Source organism: Camelus ferus, chromosome 2, assembly GCF_009834535.1.
Source record: "Camelus ferus isolate YT-003-E chromosome 2, BCGSAC_Cfer_1.0, whole genome shotgun sequence".
NCBI classification, from domain to species: Eukaryota; Metazoa; Chordata; class Mammalia; order Artiodactyla; family Camelidae; genus Camelus; species Camelus ferus.
In genome coordinates this window covers 65,489,574-65,514,193 of record NC_045697.1, presented here as the reverse complement: position 1 = coordinate 65,514,193, position 24,620 = coordinate 65,489,574, and the positions used below count along the sequence as shown (strand labels likewise).

The following is a 24,620-nucleotide window of genomic DNA, read 5'->3' as shown; positions in this document are numbered from 1 at the left end:
ACTTCCATGTGCACATGCAAACGAATCTTACTTTTTTCCTGCTGTCAGTTGATTTGCAGGCCCCCAAATATATGCACCTAAGAGGGTAGAGGAAGCCTCCCAACAGCACCAAACCTTTTTTTTTTTGAACAGAGTCTTTTTCTTCAAAGGACATCTGGAGATAACAAGGTCATAATAATTTTGCTAACACCACTCTAGACCTTTTGTAGAAACTGCACTCACTATTCTGCCACTGGCCTGCCTGATCTAAGGTTTTAGGAATAAGGTGACAGGTTTTCTATTTTTAGTGACCTGAATGCTTTCTGGAGGATATACGTTTTTCTTTTGATTTCATTACGAAGCACAGTAGGAAACTTAAAAGAAAAGATCTCCTGCATAGAGGGCAGAAACATTAAGAGTAGAAAGCAGAAGGTGCTGATATTTAAAAGCAAGAAACAAATCTGTGGGGATTTACAGATTGTTGAGAAGTCTGAGTTTAAAGCTGCAAAGACAATATTCTGTGTTTCAAGAATTAATAAGTATAGAAAAGAAGATTACTAGAAGTGTTATTCAAATTAATAAAAAGGCATATAAAAATAACTTCTGTGCCAGCTCTGATCAGGAATGCGGAGATGGACTTATTAGGTACTGAATTAATTATGGGGACACGTATTATGGAATTAGAAGGAGGTTCTCATAATTTACTGAAAAATGTAAAGATGTATGAAACTTTTTTCCACCACTGTATTTTATTGCATAATAAACTGGAATGTTTATCCTAAAACCAGATGTAACACTTACCACCCGTAACATCTTTCATTGGCCGGAGCAAATCTTACTTAGAGAGACAAAACACTAAGCATTGGTCCTGTTTATTCCTGCATTCCTCAGTAGATAAACTACGAGTGTATTCCCAAATGTAACATTATTACATGTACAGAAAAGCATCTTGTTCTTGGGGCTGATGACCAAAGGTCATTCTTAAAAGTTGAAAGGACTCATAAAACATAGGTGAGATAATTTTCAAACTCTTTGTTCTTGATGAGTGATCACTTTTTTTTTAATTCTCCTTGACTTTTAAAAAATTAAAAGACCTTGCTTTCAAATGCTAATCGGTTGCTTCTTTATTCCCCAGTAGACTTCAGACTATTCAGCCTCAATACTTCATTTTCTTGAGTGTTTTATTGACCATGGTCTTGGCGATTACATTTGGCTCAGAACAACATAGCAGCTTGTTATTTTTAATTGAACTACAGACTATGTTACCCTACATAAGAATCAATGGGAAAAAAATGAGTCCAAACATTTCACTTTCCCATTTCATGCCACTAGTAATGGTTAAAAATAAATAAGAGAAAAGAAAAAAAAAAAAAGCCCTTCAAACCTACCCAAAAAACCACTAAAAATGTAAAGATCATTTCCTCATGCTAACTTCCATCACACAGAAAACCTGCAATTTTTTGCTCAAAGTTTTAAAACATGCAAGAATCACAAATGCACCTTCCAGCATGATGGCTTTTTTGTTTCTAGGTTAAAATAATTAGTACACAGTTTACATGGAGAAGATGTGAAAAGACACCTTAAAATCCAAACCTCTGTATATTTCAACTGATCATTAAAAACCCCAAGGGATGTATTATGAAAGAGTATGTGTTTGCCTTCCTTTCCTTGACCAACTTTTCCATTTCTGGAACCCAAAGCAGGATGGTGCTTCTCTCCTTGACTGCCTCCTACCTCCCCAGAGGGAGCTGAATTTCAATAGCTGTTTGTGTTCCAGAAGCTGGCAGATGAGTAAGCTATTCCCATGTTGGGTGCTTTTTGGAGGTATCTTTTCTCACTTCAGACTACCCTCGAGTCCTGTTAACTGTAATAGATAGTGATTTGATGAATGGTCCCCTATTGGTCAAAACCTGTTACTGTGCCTTTGAAAGAATCCAAATGCCACTCGAGGCCTAGTTACCTCACTGGTAAGGCAGCCATCTGACTCCTTGGCTCTTTGTCAGGGACTGGAAATACATATAAGGTTTTCTTAAAATTTATTTCCTTTGTAAACTGCAATCTAATTATTACATTATAATTCAAAATATTGTTTTTCCCTCCTGATTGGGAAGATTTGTAAGATGTAAACAAAAACAACTTTCTGTGACTTTTTTTCTTTTGCATCTGTTTACTCAACTCTAATTTATGTCAGCTGTAAAACAGAAACATCAACAAACTAATGGAGTTTAGAGGTGGCAAATGAATATGCAATGCCCTAATGAAAAGCTGAACCTTTTGAGAGGTCAGGGCAACATTTAAAACACCAAAATAGCAAGATATGTGGGAGTATCCTACCTTATATGTATATGTTTGCTCACCTAAATATTAATTAATTACTACATAATTCAAAGGTAAATGTTTTTCATATATCTTCTTAAAGTTGTGGTACAGTAAGATCCTCTCAAATTGAAACCTTTCTCAAAAGTCTCTAGTATTTTAAACTATGTCCCTCATTAGAAAGTGAATTATCAAAAAGTTGTGAAATAAAGGTTTATATCTCTAGTTTGTAAAAAACAAAATAGTAAATTGATATGCTTTTTGTCACTCTTAGCCCAGCATTGTAGAGTTTCTCTGTATGTACGTACGACCCAGTACTCAGCCAAGACTCAAAAGGACCTGTATGTTAATTTCTGTACGTATTCTCTTCAGGTAGCTCTCTCTTTTCCAGAACATGTCCCTCCAAATACCAACCTCCTCAGCCTACACATACTTTGATCTCTAACTTCTCAGCTCAGTAAAGCTGACAGTCTCTTTTGGATCTACATGCCTGTGCCTTCAGTATGTAAACTGCCATCAACCAAAGATCTGGGGTTATTGTTGGAATCATTTAGTTGTTTCAATCTCTTAGAAATCCAAGTCCTTTTTCATCTGTTGACTAATACCTGAAAGTTTTAGTTTAGTTCTTATCCCTCCATCATGGCAGGTGGGGAGTCAGACAAACAAGAATTCAATACTTATTTTTACCACAAATGTAACCTGAAGTTATTTAACTAGTTCTGAGTCTCAGCCATATCAACAAAATGCAAATAATGATCTTGAGGGCTTCAAGGAGATCAAAAGATCAAGAATAAAATTTATTAGTTAAGTGTGTCCTAAATGCTGGCTAGTAACATTATCTGTAAGCTTTAATGTTTGTAATTCATTAATATAGTCCTTTGTAACTCTAAGAAGTAATATCTATGTCAGAAGCATCTATCTTTCATATTTATACTCATTTTTATTTCTGAGGAATTGTATATAGAACTGGTTTTGTGTTTTTGTCACTATGCCAAAACTACTGCGTTGGCAAAAGATACCTTAAAACTTCAAGGTCACCTTAACATTTGGGTTGCTTGCAGTTGCAGTGCTATAATACAATACTGAAAGTAAAATATAATATATTATAATATATTGGAATATACCATATGTTGGAATATTGAGAAGTTATAGAAGTCAATATAGACTTATTGTTTCTACATCTTTGAATTTGCAAATGACTTATGTCAGTATCTTTCTAAATTTCTAGAGACAAGCAGTAAATCTATTTTTAAAAATAAATTATATAACACATCTCTGAACTATTTATTCATTGTTTAGTTTAATAATCCAGGTTTCATCTTCCAAAAGGAAAAAAAGTTGAGTCACGTATTGTTACCTCAGTGCAATAGTGATACTCACATATCTACATGACAGCTATCATCTTAAGAATTGGTGTGATGGGAAAGAATAAGAAATCGTCAAGTCATCGTTATGCACCAATTCTCACGATGATTTTATTCACTCAGCATTGAAGTGAACACATGTTCCTGTGTTGCTACAAATTACTGTTTGCATAGGCCAGTTTTCCTCAAGTGTCTGTTTATAAAAATCACATTTTCCCCTTTTTCTCTCAGATAAGATGGGTACAATCATCAGAAGAGAAAACAAAATCTGTACATCATACAGAGCTATATCGACTGATTACACTGTTTCCATAATACAAATGAGAACCATTTTACCTAACCTGCAGGGTAGATCAGAGTTGCAACAATGGTAATTTTACCTTGTTGATATGTATTATCTAAATTATGTAATGCTAACCTCATGTTCACAGACGAATTTCTAATTGAATTGTCTCTAAAGGAGCTCTTAAAAAAGAACATCTTATACACAGGCTGCTGAGATTTCCTACATTTCAATTTCATTTACCTCAGGTGATATTCTAATTTACTTATAGTATACTTTAAATTTGTGATGTCTGCAGACTTTTGCATGTACTCTTTACATTGTGGGATATTCCTTCCCTTTTATCTATGCCTTGATAATCCCTGTCTATTCAAAAGCAATCTATGTGATCCTTTAAGCCCTTTCTACTGCTCTACCCATGAGATAGATGCTTCTTTTATGTTCTCCCTTAACACTCTGCATCATAAGCATGAACACCTACATAGCACTTCCTATGTTCCAGGCTCTGTTAGAAGTCCTTTGTTCTTTGCATGTACTAGTTTCCTTAATATTCATAACAGATCTTTGAGATAGCTAATATTGTTATCTCTACTTTACAGATGAGGAAACAGAATCATAGAGGGTTTAAATACTTGGCCTCAATTCACAGGTAGGAGGAGACCTGGGTATTTAAATATAAACTGGTTCCAGACTCTGTTCTTTTTTTAAAATAGCTTCATTGAGATATAATTTACATACCATATAATTCATCCATTCAAAGTGTACAATTCAATGGCTTTAGTACATTTGCAGACATGTTACTATCACTGCAATCAGTTTTAAAATATTATAACCCCTTAAGAAATCCAGTTCCCACTGGTCATCATTTCTCAGTCCCCTAATCTCTCCCAGGTTTAGACAACTACCAACCTACTTTTTGTCCCTATACACTTGCGTATTCCTGACATTTTATATATGTGGAATCATATAAGATGTGATCTATTGTAACTGGCTTCTTTCACTTAGCATGTTTTTGAGGTCCATCCATGTACCATGTTATCAGTGCTTCATTTTATTTTATCGACAAATAATATTCCATTTTATTGGTATACCACTCTTTTCTATCCATTCATCAGTTGATATACATTTGGGTTGTTTCCATTTTGGGCTGTTATCAATAAAGGTTCTATGAACATTTGTGTACAAGTTTTTGTATGGGCATGCATTTTCATTTCTCCTGGGAGTATACCTAGAGTGGAATTTCTGAGTCATACAGTAAAGTCTGTGTTTTATCATTTGAGAAACTGCCAGACAGTTTTCCAAAGCAGGTGTACTATTTTACATTCCCATCAGTTACATATAAAGGTTCTCATTTCTCCACAATTTTGCCAACATATCTGTCCTTTTGATTTATAGCCATACCAGTGATTGTGAAGTGGTAGTCCATTGTGATTTTGATTTGTGTTTCCATGACGGCAAATGGTGTTGAGAATCTTTTAATATGCTTATTGACCATTTATACATCTTCTATGAAAAACTGATCAGATCCTTTGCCCATTTTTAATTAGTTTATTTTTCTTTTTCACACTGAGTTGTTGTTATAATTTTATTCTTTATATATACTAAATACAAGTCCCTTATCAGACACATAATTGCAAATATATTCTATCATGTAGTGGGTTGTCTTCTAATTTTTTTGGATTCTGTCCTTTGAGACATAGACACTTTTCAAGTTGATGAAATCTAATTTACCTATATTTTTGTTTTTTTGTGCTTTGAGTGTCATATCTAAGAATCTATTGCCAAAATAAAGTCACAAATATCTATATATAATGATCTCTTTTAAGAGTTTTATAGTTTTAGCTTGAACATTTCAGTCTGTGATACATTTTGAGTTAATTTTTGTACATGATTTTAAGTGAGAGTCTAGATTCATTCTTTTACATGTGGATATCCAGTTGAAAATACTATTCTTTCCCTTACTGAATGACCTTGACACCCACAGAAAAATGGGTTAATTCTGGATTCTCAGTTCTACTCTACTGATCTAAATGTCTATCCTAAACAAGTATGATTACTGTAGCCTTCTAGTAAGTTTTAAAATTAAGACATGTGCATCTTCCAATTGTGCTTGTTTTTGTTTTTTTTTTTCTCTTTATTTTTTCTCCCTATTCTGATTCTCTTCCATTTCCATGTGAATTTTAGATTCTGCTGGTCTATTATGGTAAAAAAAAAAAACACACACAAGAAGAATTTTGATAGAGATTTCATTGAATCTGTAGATCTGTTTGGAGAATAATGCCATGTTAACAATACTGAGTCTTCCAGTCCATGACTACAGGATATCCCTCCATATATTTAGGGTTTTTCAATTTCTTTCAACAAAATTTTGTAGCATTCAGTGTACAAATGTTGCAGTTGTTCTGTTAAGCTTTTTCTTAATTATTTTATTCTTTTTGATATATTTAAATGAAAATGCTTTACTAATGCTTTATTAATTTACTTTTTGGACATTTCATTGCTAGTGCACAGAATAAAATTGATTTTTGCAAATTGATCTTGTACTCTGCAAACCAGCTGAACCCAGTTACTAACTCTATTAGTCTCTGTGTGTGTCCTCTTTAGAGTTTTCTATATGTAAGACCATGTCACCTGAAAATAGAGGTAGTTTTACTTCTTCCTTTCTAACCTCATTCCTTTTATTTAATTTCCTTGCCTAATTGGGCTGCCTAGAACCTCCAGCACAATGTTGAACAGAAACAGTGAGAACTGACATCTCCGCCTTGTCACTGACTGCAGGGAACTCGAGGGGGTGTTCAGCACTTCACCATTAATGTGATCTTAGCTGTGGGTTTATAGACGCTTTTTTTCAAGTTTAGGAAATTTCTTTCCTTCCATTACTAGACTGTTGACTGTTGTTTTTTTTTAATCATGAAAGGGCATTAGATTTTTATTAAATGCTTTTCCTACATCTACTGAGATGATCATTTAGGTTTATTCCTTTATTTATTAATATGGTATCTGACATTGATTTTCATAAGTTGAGACAAACTTGTACTCCTGGGATAAATTTTACTTGATTATGGTGAATAGTCCCCTTTATATGTTGCCAGATTCAGTTTACTAGCATTTTGTAGAGGATGTTTGTATCCATATTCATATTGTGTCATATTCATTATAGTCACTAAGGCCTAAGCTCCACTAATTACTGGTTGATTGCTCTACTGCTTTCAGCAATGTCCTGGATTTCCTCATAGTTTGAAGAAAATAAATTTTGGTAGGGGTCATTTTTGTGATTAAGCTTTAAAATTTATTCTGATCTCAGAAGGGATATTCTTAGCTATCTCATTTTCTGGTTTACTCTGGTGAATTATCTGGCTTATGATTTACTTGCTGCTTTTAATTAAGAGGAGCCATAGACTTGAACTTCCTCATGATCTGATTCAAATAACTAGAGAATGCTTAAGTGCTCTCTTTTCTTGTGGACTGCTTCTCCCCTGGACAAAATCTCTGCTACTACCCTGGGTACTGAGTTGGGTGGCAGCTTCTGGTCTTCTCCACTTACTTCAGTTGGCTTGGAACCTCTGCCCTTGGAGTAAGCTGGAGTGATGGCAATCAAGGTTCCAGTATTCTAGGCCTGCCACTCCTGGCATGAAGACTGCATCTTATGAGTCAGAGCCGGGTGGAGAAATGGAGCCCACAAACTCTTGATCACATTCACTAGAAATTTAGACTTTTCACATTGCAGTTGGATGTATGAAAAATACAAACAGCCTCCAAGTGAGATAACCCTTAATTGGGAATTTTTCAGGGAGAGGAAGCCTTGTCTTCTTGGCCAAACCTGCTTGGAGTGGAGCTTCCACCAGGCTGAGCAGGGCAGGGAGTGAGGTGGAAGAGAAGGAGCAGGAGAGGCTGAGATGTCATAGAATCTTACTGTCTTTACTAAGCTTTAGTAGATTTTCTTGAATAAGTGTTACTTCATCTCCTGTATGCCCTTGGAAATTTCCAAGGACTTTAAATGGTTTTGTTTTATTGTTTTATATATTTATTCAGTTTTCTTTGCAGTGTGGCTCATTTTGCTGGGGAGTGTGTCTGTGAAACCCCTCAAACTCCCATCTCAGAAGTGGAACTCCTCCAGGGACGGTGTTCTTAACCTCAATGTTATACTGTGTACTTCCAATGTAGTAGTTACTACATGGCACTTACTATATTTTACTGAGACTTTCAGTTTATTTTATATAGTATCCACTGGAAATTTCCTCAGCCAGAGACGACATTTTTGCCTGGAGCATTGGACCAAACTGTACGGTTTATTAACACTCACAAGGAGCCCTCTTCAGACATGGCTGCGGGAGCTGTAAGAGATGGCCATCGACTCCCTTCCCATCTCCTTGCTGTGAGTGCCTGCACAGGAGAGCCTCTTACCAAGCTCACTCCTCTTGCCCCTAACTTTGCCTCTAGACTCAGGAGGCTCAAAGGCTGAGACCTCAGGAAAGCTTAAACCTCCGTGGGGATTCCAAATGCTGGAGGTCTTCAAGTAGCAAAAACTCGGAAAATGTCCTTAGCAAAAAATTAAGCACAGTGACATTTCCGGGCTATTCTTAGAGAATTTTCTTAGTTATATATTAACACATAGAGCCTATTTAAAGTTAGCCTGAAACCAAACACGATCTCTGCGAGACAATGTAACTGACACACAGACTTTTAAAGATTTGTACAGTTTATAATTTGGGTGTTTTCTTTTTGGTAACAATTATTTGTGTTCATTTTTCCTCTAAGAAGCACCATCTTCACTGGCAGGAGAGTTGTTATTCTCATTAGCAGATTTTCAAATTAAAGTAACAGTGAGTGGGACTAAAAGTCATGACTCTGCAGTTGATGTTTTCCTTGTCTGCCTTAGGGTCCTTTAAATAATTTTCCACAAAAATCTAAAGATTGATGACAATGATTAATTATGCCTTCATGATCACTCATACTTATTTTTTTCTTTTTTTTTTTTACACAGCATTTTCCACTGCAGAGATATAACATCTTATATTCAGAAATACTCAGCACTTTACTAACTGCTTTCACATACTTAACCAATTTACTCTCATAATAACCCTGTGTGGCCAGTTTTATTATTCCTCTTTTACAGGCAGAAAAATCAAGGTTCAGAATAGCTCCTTGGCTTCCATAAGTTCAATAATCTATTAAGTAGAAAAGGTGGAACTTGAGCTGATATCTTTTGACTATAAATCCAGTAATCCGCAGTATATGCCAAGTGGCTTTTAGTATGAGTATACTGGGGAGAGAAGAGTAGGTGGAGAAAAGGCAATGAAATAGACTGAAGCACTTCCAATAAGAAAAATTACTGCATGTTATTTACTCTTTTGTTAAATAGTACATTCAGAAGAAGCTGAGTACACTGCTTGATCTTACAATGACATAATTCATCGGAACATAAATTATAAAATATCAGTCCACATGGAAACAAAAATATTGTGGAACAAAGGCCAAACAGTGAGTTCCTCTAAGATCCAGAGAATATTAAATGCTTCTAAATTATTTGTAATGTCTCATCAAATGTGAACATGCTATTTCATATGAACGATTCTTGATGTTTTTAACTAAAACTTTCTGCTTCTTTACCTTAAAAGCATGTGAGTCATTTCTTAGTACCAACTATGTCAAAAGATTTAAAAATAGTATAATCCTTTGTCATTTCTCTGGGAAATTTAGACTTGATAGAAAATAAAAAATTAGGAATCCTAGGACTACTCATTCAAGCATAGTCTTGTATCAATTCCTTATTTTTGTAATGACATATAGAATTTCTTGTTTCCTTCTTTCCTTCCTTCCTTCCTTCCTTCCTTCCTAACTCCCGCCTTTCTTTTCTCTCTCTCTCTCTCTCTCTCACACACACACACACATCTTCAGGCTATCAGAATATTTTAATTTGTTCACTCAACAAATATTTACTGACCTGCTTCTACATACCCACCATTGTGGCATTGTATGTGAAAACCAACTTGCATTTTACTGGTACATAGTTTAGAGGATGAGCCTAACACTAATGAGATTATTACAGAATAAAGATAGTTATAAAGAGTTCTAAATGAAAGAGCACAGCGAAATGAGGAATTAAAATTGTCCTGTAAACCATGAACCTGGTCCTGGACATTGCTGTTGAAATTAGGTCATAAAGACTGTGACATCTGTTTCTCTCTCTCTCACTTTCTCTCTCTCTCTCAACTTTATCATTCCTTGCCAGCCTCTTCAAAATGTATTTAATTCTGAGTCCTTCACAAACAGATCCTATTTTCTGATAGAGAACTTAATCATTTTGATAAAATGCTTTATGTGGAACTCCTTGAAAGCAGAGACTATATCACATTTATCTTTGCCTCTCGGGGACTTAGTGCAATGCTTAGCTTACAATAGATGCTCAATAAATAGCTCCTGAGTCAAAGCTAATAGTTTAGGGTGTACTATAAAAAACTATTTCACCTTTCCCTGATCTCAGATAACATCTACATGTTCACAGGGAAATAATTCCTGCTAAAAATAATTCCAAGAGGTGAGACTGATAATAGGAAAATATTTTAAGAAAATGAAATTACTATTAAAATGATAGTAGGCATCTGTCTGATACACCTTTCCCATAGTGATTTGCTCGGGGAAATTCACCTCTCTTAACACATAGTTTGGACTTTGCTTTATGTGGTATTGTTTTAATATAAGCTGCCTTGGTGTTATTTTCTACATTTATTTTTCTATGAGTCTAGTGACAGTTTTAGTTCAGACAATAATTTTTTTCATTGCTATTACTGTCCTATTTTTAAAATTGGCTTCATTTCCTACTGTTATTTCTTTACTTTCAGAGGTATTCTTTAAAATAGCCTCACTGTTTATGATGGCTTCTTGCCTAGTTTTGTTGAATTTAACTTTCCAGGAATATCCATTAGCCTAATTAATTTTCTAAAGATGTCATCCATATATTATTTAATCTAAACTGTTTTCAATTGTAAGATGCACAATTGTTTTACCACTAATGAAGTATGCTGCCAATTTTAATTGCAAGAAGAATCAATTGAAAGATGCATCCTGATTCAGAGATATTAAAATGTGAAAAATTTTGAATTTTTAAAATATAGAAAAGCCATCACCACAGCTTTACCATCAATTTCCAATCATATGTGTATACAAAGCTATGTAAGTATTCTTCTGGTGGTTTTAGGCAAAGGAATACTGTATTGTATATTTAATATAGAACAACAGCATTGCATTTTTTAAAAAAAATATTCTTAGATATTTAGAAGATGTCCCACTAGAATGAAACTTCCAAAAGAAAGTATCTTCATTTGTATTGCATGTACCCCAAGCACCTAGGCAAGGCACTCAATAAATATCTCTCAAAAGAATTTATGAATGACTTCATGTTTCATTAGAGAAGGCATGTTTCTGTTTTAAGCAAAACCAAATCAAGAAAATAAGACATTTATCAGTGAACGCTTTCTAAATGCCAGTTTATGTTTTTCAGATATCTTGCGCTCCTTCTTACAGTATAGCTTCTCAAGCCCTTCTTTCCAATTGTTGCCAACTTCCTTCCATTTTATTTTCTTAAGTATTCATAATTATTCTGAAGATATTTACAACTCAGTTAATGTTTTGTGAATTACCATGAAAAAATTAATGACATAAATGGTCATTTATGGCTATCCATACTTGTACAACTAAAAGAGTGAAAAGGAAAACAATAATCTTAATAAGTGACTTGTAGTAAGACACTAGGCCCAGCTGAAAAGAAGTAGAGATCAGTAGACTATATCTGTCTCCAACTGTAGAAACAGAGTTTAGCAGAGGGAATTTTATTCTCATTCTTTCTTTTCCTCTATTTCTAAGACACTTATATGGCTTGGTGATAGTTGAATATAAAGTTATCCTTATGTGATGCCATTTAGAAAAATGTTCCTAAGTTACTAATCCAATAACATTTGCAATCTCAATAGTTATAACATATTTAAACCTAACATGAATTCATTCTGATCCCAAAGACAGAATATCAAAGTGGCTAAGGACATAGTCCCTTTGGGCTTGAAACTTATCTCTTCTGAGTTATATGGGCGTGGAAATTCAGTTAATTCTTTTGAGTCCTACTTTCATTCTTTAATGCAATCAGTGCATACCTTACAGTGTTTTATAAGAACTAATTAGGGAAGAATGAGTCTCACCGTTGGGTGGAAGAGGCTTGCAAGGCCATGTAAGTAAGAGCTAGACCTGGAAAGGTGCATGTAGGAAATAAATAAGAAACTCATGGCTGGTTTCCATTCCGTTAAGAATTACAGGAAGAACCAGGAACCCTGAAAATTAAGTACAATGGGTGTATATTCTGGGAGTGTAATAAGTGTCAACTGGGCACCCAACTGATAAATCCAGTTTGCATCACAGAAGACTTAAGGGAAACAGACTGTTTCTGTATCTCCACTCACTAATCATATTTAGGATTTGTGCAGGGCTAAGCTTGCAGGAAACAGCCCATCATGAGCCATGAAGGTGAGACTGGGGCACGCAGGCATCAACACTGTGTGAAGCAATACCATTTCATGCACAAAATAGCAATCATTATGTTCAGCTTGGAAATGAGTGTAAAGTAACTGGCCCTATGAAGATTCCACCTCCACCAAACCAAACCAAACCAAACAAAACAAAACCTCACTTTCATCTTACTCACTCGCAAGCATTTCCAACTCTCAAGTCAATTAAATCCTATAGACACCCCAGTTTGCACGCTTGTAACAGTAGGAGTAGAGAGAGTATAATATAATGTCAACAAGGAAGCGGTTAAGAGATCTGGCGTCAGACTTTCTGGATTAGAATCCCAATTCTCTCTGCTACTTACTATCTGTATAATCTTCCACATTTTTTCCAACTTCTGTATTCTTTAACCAAATTCTTGGAATCAGAATACTATCTATGTATTGGAAACACTGCGAGGACTGAATAAGATAATACATGAAAACGACTCGGTAGAGTATCTTGCACAGAGTCAGTGAATAACAAACTGTAGCTGCTCCATTATCTGTGCATCCTCCAACAAGATTCCGTGCATGCTGTGAGGTATGAATATGCATGTAACATGAACAATGTGTTATTCACATGTGTTATTTATCTTATGTCCGTTACTAAGTCTATCATATAGTAAGCACTAAATAAATATTTGTTTAAGGGCTAAATGAGTTTATTTTACCCTAAAATATGAATGTCAAAGACAAAAGCAAAGCACAGATGTTGCCTTTTATTGCTGTTTTCACCTGAGTTTCCATGTTAATCATTAGAGAAGAGACTGTTACAGTTTACTGCGCTGTAAATGTCTGTCTTTTTAAAACATATTGGCACGTTAGTGCAAATGCATAGCCACACCTTTGGGTACATACAGAAGCACCTTCACAATTAAGTTATGAAATATTCATAATATAATCATTTGCCAGTGAAAATCTTATTACAACAATGACTAAAAATAAATTATAGACACCAAAAAGGGAGGGTAGATAATGCATCTGAATTTCCTTTTATAGAGAATATCATAGATCCTTCTTTTAGACAAGGAAATTATGTTGTTTACTTAATTTATATTAAACAATGTACAAATGGCAGCCATTGCTGTAATAAACCTTGATAAACATTCAATTAGCATCAATGGCTCAAAAAAGACTGCTTCTTCTATTTACTAATTTTGCAAGTTTTTAAGCCTATAAGAAAGATTTTTTTCAAATTTAAAAACAAGTGGGCTTTTCTGAAGAAAACTGAAGTTCATAACTATGGACTATTAGGTTTTGAAACATACCACAAAGTAGCACAAGGTTAGACACATTGAAACAGGCAAGGGGTGTGCATATCTTCATGCTCTATGGCCATTTAGACAGTACCCATTTGAGTGTTTTACTGTTTAAGAAGATTTCTATTAGCATCTTATTTTTTATGTTTATTTTGAGAGATAATAATAATAATGTATAAAATGATAATGGTTACTATTTATTTTTCTAACAAGTAAATGGAATTGTAATAAATGTTTCACATGGATAATCCCATTTAATATCCACAGAATCACTCGATGATAAGCTCTTTTAAGACAGAATCCTATGTCTATTTTAATCATCAGTGTCCCCAGTAATCAGCACTGGGCTTGAACAGAGTAGATACTCCATAAATACTTATTAATCAATCAGATGATCTTTCCTTTGAAGTATGTCCTTCCTAGAAAAGTACTGTCTTAGTCTGCTAATGTTTTAGTGTTACTGAATGTACTACATTTGGTCAAATCTACCCTTGTTTGGCACGGTTATCTTAGCTTATGTAGACTACAGGGTTTCAGTGAGAAAACGCCTGAGAGATAACTTTATCTTGTGTAGGAAACTGTTGAAGGATGGAAATCTGGCCTAAAATGTCCAAGAAAGTTATGAAAAAAAGTACTGTAATGAAAGGAAAAGCCCATAGAAATCTGATTCTGATCCATATAAATTAAAGGCTGGAAAATATGACCAGTAAAAGTATCTTAGAATGCATTGTCAGGATTTGTTAAAAAGCTCTTTTAAGATTATGACATCAGTTAATAAAACATAAAGCAATGAAAGATAAGTAACCTCTAGAAGCCAAAAGTGCAAGGCTCAGCTAAGACTTACCAGAACAGTCACCACACGTAGAACCACTCCACGCATGTTATTCTCCAGTTTCTTGTCAGTCAGTGACCCATTCAGCCCTGTGACAGGATTCCAGCACCCAAGCTGAAAGATAAAATAGCTTGGTGATTTTTCTGCCTGAAGCACAGCCCAACAATCTATATATAAACCTTTCAGAGAACTGTGTGATAAATCTTGGAATAACTGATACAGAAAGTGTCCTGTGCAGGTTTTCCTTTTTAATAGCAAATGAAGCAATCAAAAATACTATTTCCTGCTCTTAAATATCATCATAAGACATATGACAATACCCAACATGCTTTAGGGGACTCGCTGAGGACATCTGAGATAATGAGGAGTTATAAATACACCAACAGTCCCAGTAATACACTAATTGGAAAAATAATAGCACAGATAATTCTAGCATAATGTCTGTTCTAATATATCAATTACTGCACAAGTTAGAGTTTCTTATGGTTTCAATGGTTTTAATTAGATCTTATACTGCTTTTATTGAGAAAAAACTACAAGATTTTTCATGTGGTTAGAGGGGTTAAAGCTTTTATTTGAGGGAAAAAATCATGCATATGGTTTTGTTGTTGGCTTTGTTGTTTTCAAGTATTCACAGCACATAAAACAATGTAATTTGCCTTTTTTGTCGGTGCTATCAATTTGCGTGGAAGATTTTGGCAGCCGCCTTTCCCTTAAAGTCTTGATGATTCACTGCTCTTTGCTCTCCAAAATATGAGTTTAATTTTACATCTTCATGTAGTTCTTATCTCTTGAAGTATCCAAATCTGAGGACTACCAATTTTAAAATTGCTGCCTATAAATCGCAATGGGATAAAAATGGGTGACTTGCAATTCAAAAATAAGGAGGAAAGAGAGATACGGTGCCCTGAATTAGCAGATAACTGCTCAAGAAGCAAAGCTGCAAAGAGAATGTTGTAATGCACACCCCAGGAAGATAAGTCATGCCTTAATCCTGATACCAGATCCATGAGCCTTTGCATGTGGCAGCTTATTCCACACTTGCAAGCTTTAAAAATGTAACAGAACTTTAGTCATATTCTTAGACTGTTTTGATTAACTGGATGGTTTAAAGCTGCCCCTGGTTACTTGTGCTGCTTTCCTGAGAATGGGATTTACTTCCTTGTATTGCATTTTGTTTGTAGCTTCTGAAGTCATCAACATACTGGCAAGTCTCCCTCACAAATAAACAATTTAGGTGCTTCCTATTAAAACTCAAGTTTCTCTTTGAGCTCCCCCAAAGTGTTCAATTAAGAAAATAAAAATGTATATAATATATCTTAATAGAAGGGGATGTCACAATATAAACAAAAACAAGCTTTTTCCTTATTAAAATAATTTGAAAAAGACTGCTAATTGTTGGTTTCAACTGTAAAAGCACATTAAATTCATACAATGATATGTCATTTTTAGTTCCATAAAAAGTCTAATTAGAACTTAGGTCCAATTAGCAAATTCAAACATGTTGAAAGTCTAATTATGAGAGACTTGCCAAATTTAAAACCTTACGAAATATCTTTTGAGCTTCTGTTCTCTTCTGAGGTCAACCAAAAGTCTATCCTCAATTACATTCCTTAATGTGCACTTTTTTCTAATTATTTCTTCAAGAATATTTTATTTTCCTAAACCAGATAATACTGGTGGAAAAAGAGATCTAAAACATAAAGTGAAGAGCTAAGTTTCCAATGCTTTATTCACCTTGTACAATTACATTACTTGATTCTAAATAAAATGAAAAGATTTTAGAACATTATCTCACTCATGATTAAAATGTCTATACTGCCAAAGTACATACAGGGCTTTTTTTTTTCTTCCCTTGGAGTTGGTTTTTAAGTTGGGTGAACCTACTGTGGGTTTGCTTAAATAAATGCCATCTGTTAGTGCAACTTGACCATAGCATTTTGGTGTATCGACTAGTTTAACTATTTACTACTGGGATAACAACAAAACCTGCTGAGCAGTTTATTTCAACAATGCTCTGGACACATAGTTACAAATGTATAATTTCCAGCTTCCTCTTCACCATATCTTCCTTCAAACATAGTCAATGATTTATAAATTAAATTTAAATATTCAATGATTTAAAAAGTCTAAAGCATTCTACTGTTTGGGGATTTGAAATAACAATAATGAAAAAGAATTTAGAGTAGGTAGCTGCATCTTATCTTCTGATCTGGGTAATGACTTAAACATTATTTGTTCTATGTATAATGTTTCTCCTCTAACTCTCTCTCTTTTTTTTTCTTTTTACTCATACTGATTCTTCCAGTGGCTATGTCCCATGGCCACTAACCCCATCCCTCCTTTTGGAGAATTGCTTTCTTTTTCCATCCCTAGACAAGTGTTCCAAATCATCCAATTTTTTTCATGATTCAGACTCTCTGGTTTAGCAATTGTTAATAGTTGGTCAATGACCCAGGCCAATCAAAGTCCTTCCTTGAGGTTTATTTTTAATATCAAGTGTGTGCATGGTGGGCAGGTAAATAAGTGGATATGAAGTACTCAATTTTTTAATGTTTGGCTAGATTCTCTCATACATATTACAGGAATACAATTTTCTCCTTTGCTTTATGATGTTTTTTCAACTTTCTGTTTTCTTTCTTTCTTCCTTTCTCTCTCTCTCTCTTTTTTTTTTTTTTTTTGCTATCTGACTCACAAGTCTTTTGATTATAGCACTTGGAAAGTCGAAAAGTCGCTCCTATTCTTATTAACAACAGTCTGGATTTTAAGACTGGTAACTTCTTTACTTAACCCAGGTATTCCTTCATATTTAACCATTCTGATACTTAATGTTAGCTGGACATTAGCTGTGGTTACCAAAAACTAGAGATGGAATTTTGATGTGGAGAAACTTTAGAATACAGATTCTCTGGAAAACTAGAAACAAAGTATATCCTCTCATCATATATCTACATAGAACATAACAAAGAAATTATTAAGAAATTAAAATAATACTCATGTCCTACATTGACTAGAACTATTTCTTTTACATTTTTGGAATACTCTCTCTGTGTCAGCCATGGCACTGAGCTCTTCATACATGATCTCCTTTCAGCCTCAACATAACTTTTTTAAGAAGGTGCTGTTACCAATATTACTTTATAGAAATAGAAACTAAGGACTCAATTAAGGTTACATATCTACTAAGAGATGAAACTAGAATTTAAACTAGTGCTTTTTCAAGTCCGATTCAGTGTTGCTAATTGCAGTGCTGTTTTATAGTTTATGAACTCTTTTCATAAACATGATTTGATTTATTTAAGGTAGGTAAAGAAGATAGTATTCCTATTTTTATAATCAAGGAAAATAAGCATCAGAAGTATTGTATGTACCTCAATATATTAGCGAGTGAATTCACATTTTGGCAATAAATCAAAAGGCAAATTCATCATTATCATCATCATCTTATAATAATACTATAACATGTACATAGTGTACAGTATGTGCTAATAATATGAGAACTTTGCATATATTAATTAATTTATTTCTCAAAACCACCCAATGAGGATGATATGATTATTATCCCCATTTTATAGAAACAGAAACTGAGGATTGAGAGGTTCTGCTCCTTCCACTGTGTTATCTTTTATCCACTTCAGCAGTCAAGACGCATTGAGTAAAATTTTTTAAAAAGTTATATAAAAAAATTAGAAAAATCATGGGAACAAGAGATTCTCAAAACTCTGGAAATCTCTACTTTGTGTGACCAACTTAGTAAAGATAAGTGTGGGACACAATTTCATTTATCTTAAGCCCTGTTTATGTTCCATGTGTACCAAAGATGAAAGAAGATGTGGTATGTATATATATGTATATATAATGGAATATTACTTGGCCACAAAAAGAACGAAATAATGCCATTTGCAGCAACATGAATGGACCTAGAGATGATCACACTAAGTAAGTCAGAGAAAGACAAATATCATATGACATCACTTATAACTGGAATCTAAAAAGATGATACAAATAAACTTATTTACAAAGCAGAAACAGATTCACAGATACAGAAAACAAACTTACGGTTACCAAAGGGGAAAGGGCGGAGGGATAAATTAGAAGCTTGTGATTAGCAGATACAAACTACTATGTATAAAATAGGTAAATGACAAGGTCCTACTGTATAGCACAGGGAACTATATTCAATATCTTGTAACAACCTATAATAAGAAAATGAAAAAGAATATGTATATGTATATATATATATAAAACTGAGTCACTATGCTGTATATCAGCAACTAACACTGTAAACCAACTACACCTCAATATAAAGGAAAAAAGAAGTCAAAAGAATGGAAAATTCTAAACAATAAACAAAGATCAATAAGACAGAAAAAAATAGTGAGGAAATAAACGAGAGCACACACAGAGGAAATGTTGATTATCCATATCGTTTTGAAGGATTACTCAAGTTTTAAGATTTCTTAATTTCTGTTCATATCCAATCATCTCCCCAAGGTTCTCTTCAAGCTACTCTGTTTGGTTGTAAAAGCTTCTTCCAATAATAAGCAGTAAAAATGAGTTAGGGTCCCATAGATCCAAACTGAATTTGTATCTACAGTGGGGCATAGTCCTGGCAGCATAGCATGACTGACAGGCACAGAGTCTGATAAAAACTAGAAGAATTTCACTTCTGTTCAAGTGTGAGGCTTATCTAACAACTTTTCTGGTTTCATTGTTTGAAGTGTCTTTAACTTGACTTCTAGGTGGGGAAGGTTGTTTTTGTCTGGTTGTGTTTTTGGTTTTGTTTTAAACAATGAGGACAGAGACTAACAAAGATAATGCACACAAAATTTCCTAACACTATCATTCAGCTGAGCACTTTTTCTAAGTAAAAATAATAAAAATGGCCCCTGCAGCACAAGAGATTTACAGAAAGTCACACTGCTGATGGCAAAATGAGATTCACTGTCTTCTGTGGTCTGGCAGTCTAGAGAAAATTTAGAAGGTATAAAAAAATAAAGACCAATTCAATTTCCTTTCAATTACAGTATATCGATTTCCTATAGTATGTTCTGGATTGCCTAAAGTCATTTTAAAACCTTGAAAATGCTTAATGCCTTAATTATTTCCATCATTGGAACTTTAGCAATAATAATCTTGCAGCTTTCTGTTAAAATCAATTGTTTGCAAATACAACAAACCGGTTGATATATTTGCCTGAGCACAGTAACAGGCTCATAATATTACGTGTACTGTCATTAGTAAATGACCAAGCTTTGGACACTTACTCTCTTTCCCTCAGTGTTTTCACTTTTCATTTGTCCATGGGCTTTAAAGGATGACATTTGACTTGGGTTTTACATCACTATTTTTCAGGCAGTGTTACAATGTCGAAAAGAGCTGAACTGTTCAACTTTAATTTTACACTCAATAGTTCCTAAGCTTTAATAACAGGAGTCAAGAGAGCTCTTAATTGAATACCAGACAGAATTCCGTACATGTATTAGATTGTATTCACATGGAACAGAAAGAAGCCTGGTGTATTACCAAAGTTCCAGCTTCAGGACACACAATATCCACTGCACTGGGGGCTGTGTGCTCCCACGCGCTACATTTCCTTTATTTGCTTTCTCAGCCTTCAAAGGAAAAGAGGGCACAACAAAGGCATAGCAAAGTAGCTGAAAGCCAGCCATTTAGAAGTGCACAGCATTTATTTGGTAGATATTACTCCTGTAATGGGATAGAAAGTGTAAGAAAAACACACATATGGCAAGTTGACTCAGCTATATGTTTTATAGAGTTAAATTGGAATTTCTTTTTCTTTGACATGTATAGGAACACAGTATGCCAGTAATCCTTCCAATAATAGTTTTCTTGATGGTATTTCCACCTGTAAAATAGGTTCAATTTGTTAGACTTGCTCCCTAGGGGATGACTATTTCTTCCTAAGATTCTATTCTACAGCTTGGTCATTACCACGAAGTAGTAGTCGTTCTTTAGATTATGTGGAATAGCCTTAGCACTTGAGTTTCCGTCACGAGAAAATGACTTTGAAAAGTCGGAAAAAAAATTTAACCTGATTCTATAGCTTACGTCTCCCTGCATTCCTGCTGAAGACAAAAACTTCCGTACTATGTAACAACGTACATGTACAAAAGACAAACTTGTTAACTGGTTTCCACAAAAGAAGAATATAAACATGAGAAGCTATATACATACGTAAACACATAAAAATATGCAAATAGCTCAAAGGTGTTTTATGCAGACATAATAACCACCCTCAGTTATCAACCGGTATTTAACTGATTTAATGATATCCTACCATTATTACAAATTTTCCCTTCTTTTATAATTCTTGGTGTAACATTACTATTACATTATACTTAGAGAAAATATAACATTGTGGTTAAGACCCAAAACTCTAGAACCAAACTATTTTTGTTCAAGTACCTGCTCTGAGAGTTGCTGGGTGTGGCCATTGAGCTGCAATTTCCTCTAAAATGGGAAGAGAAAAAAATGACTTCTTCCTAGGACTGGGGAGACTATTAACTGATTTAATATATATTAAGTGTATAGAAAGGTTCTTGGCACATAAAGACTAAAGAAGTGTTGGTTATTATTATTCCTATATAATCAGCATTTTTTTTTCCTTGCTCACCAGCCTCATTATTCAGAGTCACTTACTCATTTCAGTGATGAAGCATACTTCTGAAGCTGGGATTCTCAACTTTGATGGCAGATTAGAATGTCCTGAAAATTTACAAAATTTTGATGCCCAACCTAAGCCCAGAACAATTAAATTAGAAACTCCACTGTTCTAAACCTTGCCCTAACATCCAGGGAATGCAGTCTCATAGAATAGCTACTTAACCTTATTGACTAAAGGCATTCTTTTTACTGGCTTCTTTTGCAAAGCTAACTAGGGGTATTTTCTCAAATAAACAAGCTCTTTTATTTTTCTTGTTTTAAATACAATAGGAGGCTATAAACTCTGTGAAGCTGAAAGACGCCTTCCTGTCTACTGTTGTACCCTAGCCCTCAGCACAGCACTGGTGTACTGGTACATGATCGGACCTAATAGATATCTGATAAATGAACGTATACATTAAAATTCCTGCTGTCCTCTTCATCCTTCTATCTTTTTGGCTTTCCAGTTTAAGCTGAATAAGACCCAAAATATTCACAATCTGATATTATGTCCTACTATCATATTGTACCCCGGATAATTTTTGTGATTCTTCAGGATGGTTCCTTTCACTAAAATCCAATTTGCTTTCCTTTTCTTTCTGATCAGAATTTTTTTCCTAATAATATTTTAGCATTTAATGATTATAATCTAATAAGAGCTGCTGGATTTCTTCTCTTTCATCCTGTCCTACTTTGATATATTTTAAAGGGGATCTTCATTTTAAAATCACATTAGAATTCTCAGTCTTTCCTATTTTCTCCATTAAAACCACTGAAGATCAAGGGTACCATCTTAATCCCAGTGCCTATTACAATAGTGTTTTATACAAGTAAAATGATTATTTTTTACAAAACTTCAAGGTTTAATGTAAAGCATCTCTATTGCACTTTAGATCTCTGCTCCCAAGCAACCTAAAATCCCAAGCCCAGACGTCTCCTTATAATCTACTGTCTCTTCAACATCTCTGCTTAGATATCTCAAATGCACTTCAAATATCTATAGGATGAAGCTCATAATCTACCCTCATCACCCATCTAGTTCCACTGGTCATAAATTAGTAAGTCAGTCTTACTATTTTTCATATTTAACCCATTGCCAGTCTGCCAATTTCACCTCCTAAAAAAAAAAAAAAATCTCTTGAATCCATTTCACTCCATCTCTTTGGCATCATCCTAGTTCAAGCTAACTCCATAGCTTCTCTTCTACAATCTTTACTCTACAAATATAAACATAAATTTAGACACGACACCCTCTGCTTAAAATCTTTCCATCGTTTTCTACTATTCTCAAGATAAGGACCAAACTTCTAATGTTGTCAGACAAGACCTATGTGATTTGTCATATTTTATAGTCACAGTGTCAGGTCACACCACATTTCTTCCTTCAGTTTGTTGGGTTAGACATAATCCTCCTGGCTTAAGGATTTAAACTGTGTTTCTGAAGCACTTGGGGAGTTTAAAAAGTCCCCAGTGCCGAAGTCACATGCCATGCCAGTTAGATCGGAATTTCTGGGCATGTGGTCCAGGTATCAGTATTCTTTAAAGTTTCCAAAATGATTCCAAAGTTCAGCCAAATTTGAGAACCAGTGGTTTTGAATATACAATCTTCCTTGATTGGAAGAATCTTAGGAACATGCCATTCTTCAATGAATTGCTGAATTCATTCTTGTTCATCCTTTCAATCTCAATGTAAACATCTATAAGCATAGAGTAAAACCTCCGTGACCACCTGAGCCAGCCCCAGGCTAGCTCATGTCACTCCAATATAGCATCATGTCCTTCTCTCTATAGTAACATCACAGTTAAATTTTTAATCTGTATTTTATATTACTAACATTTATTATACCAGTAATCTGTAAGTTTCTATGGGGTCAGGAAAAATTGCTGTTTTGTCTCCCCCACTTTATTAAATACATGATTCCTGGCAAAAAGTGAGGCTTCAATTTTTATTGAGTACTAAATAAACTTGTTTCTTGTTTAAACAAGAAACTTAATACACCTTGCAGTGGCTGTTGATTGTTTCTTAAGAAATGTCTTAAATGAGGATGTCAATAATATAGCCAAGACACTGTGCTGCCAGCTAATAGTTGAGTTTTTTTAAAATTTTGGAATAAGGATTTATAACCCCCATTCTTCCTAGGTGCAGCTGGGTGAGTTCTGCATAATAAAGATCAAGGGATGCTTTTCAAAAGGCTTCCATATGAGGAACAATGATCTTACCTAACTCTGAGGAGAATATACTAAGTTGTCATGTTAGAACCATAATTTGAACAATTAAATAACAACGACAGCAGCAGCAATAATAAGAGTAACATGTAACCTCTGATACATGCTGCTTATAGTCCAGGCCTCACTTTGAGGCATGTGCTCTATCTCACTAGACGGAGAACCACAAAACATCCACTAAGTAGAAACTGGTGAGACTTTTGAGGATCAAACATTACCCATCTAGGAGAAAGATTTCTCAAGAATTCATTCTCTTGAGAAGTCCAGCCCCTGGCCAAAAACCTATGTATGATTTTTTTAGGCCTGACTAGAAGCAATTACAAAGGTTTTATCCAACAGTCCTTTTGAAGGGATTTGCAGTCGAGAACTCAGGCCCCTTTGGCTGGTCACACTTTTATGTAATATCTGCATTCTTAGCCCAGGAGCCTCCATTCAGAGGCCTCTCTATCGAAGCCCTGAACTGAGGGCTCCCCAGTAGTCTCCACCAAGAACATCCTGTTCTGGGAAAACAGAAGAAGACACTTTATTTCATTCTAACTTAGTACTTTTCCATTCCTAGCCCTTCCTTTCTTCCTCCCCCTCGTCCCCAACTCAGGTCCATAAAACTGCAGGAGACTTTGTTCGGGGTTCGTCCAGCAGTGACCCAATCCCCCCAACTCCACCTGTGCTGATGCACCTGACCTTTGCCTGGTACCATACCGTAGGGAAAAATCAAACACTGGGGAAGCCAGGATTTTCTTTATGGACTTGCTCTTCCTATGGCAGTGGCGAATAAAGGCTTAATTCTTACTTTCATTTTGAATTGTCTTAATTGAAGACTCCCACACCTTGGCAGTGCAGTGTTTCTCAGCTCAGCTCTTGACATCTCTCATTTTATAATGGTGTCTTTACAGAAGACTTCCTGTGAGGCAGGCATTGTGCCAAGACTTGGATATTTTTTGATACTTTTTTGCAGTAATCTTATCAGGTAGGTACTAAAATTATCCTAATTTTAAGAGATGAGAAAATTGAGATTAGAGAGCTTAACTGACCTGCTCTAGGTTACTTAGCTAGAAAGTGAAACAGCCAAGATTTAAACCCAGATGGTTTAGTCCCAGAAACCACTAGGTCTTTCTGCCCTTAATCAGTAAGATTCTTTTCAGAGGAGAATAAAGCAAG

General features: G+C 34.8%; 1 protein-coding gene across 3 annotated transcripts in view; it reads right to left on the bottom strand.

Moving 5' to 3' along the window:
- Positions 1-24,620, bottom strand: part of GRID2 (glutamate ionotropic receptor delta type subunit 2) — a 1,267,610-nt gene that overhangs the window by 305,305 nt on the left and 937,685 nt on the right. For all 3 annotated transcript variants that reach the window (XM_032459821.1, XM_032459811.1, XM_032459829.1), the window contains exon 9: positions 14,583-14,684. In XM_032459821.1, coding sequence (XP_032315712.1) covers positions 14,583-14,684 — 102 coding nt within the window. The remainder of the gene's footprint in view (positions 1-14,582; positions 14,685-24,620) is intronic.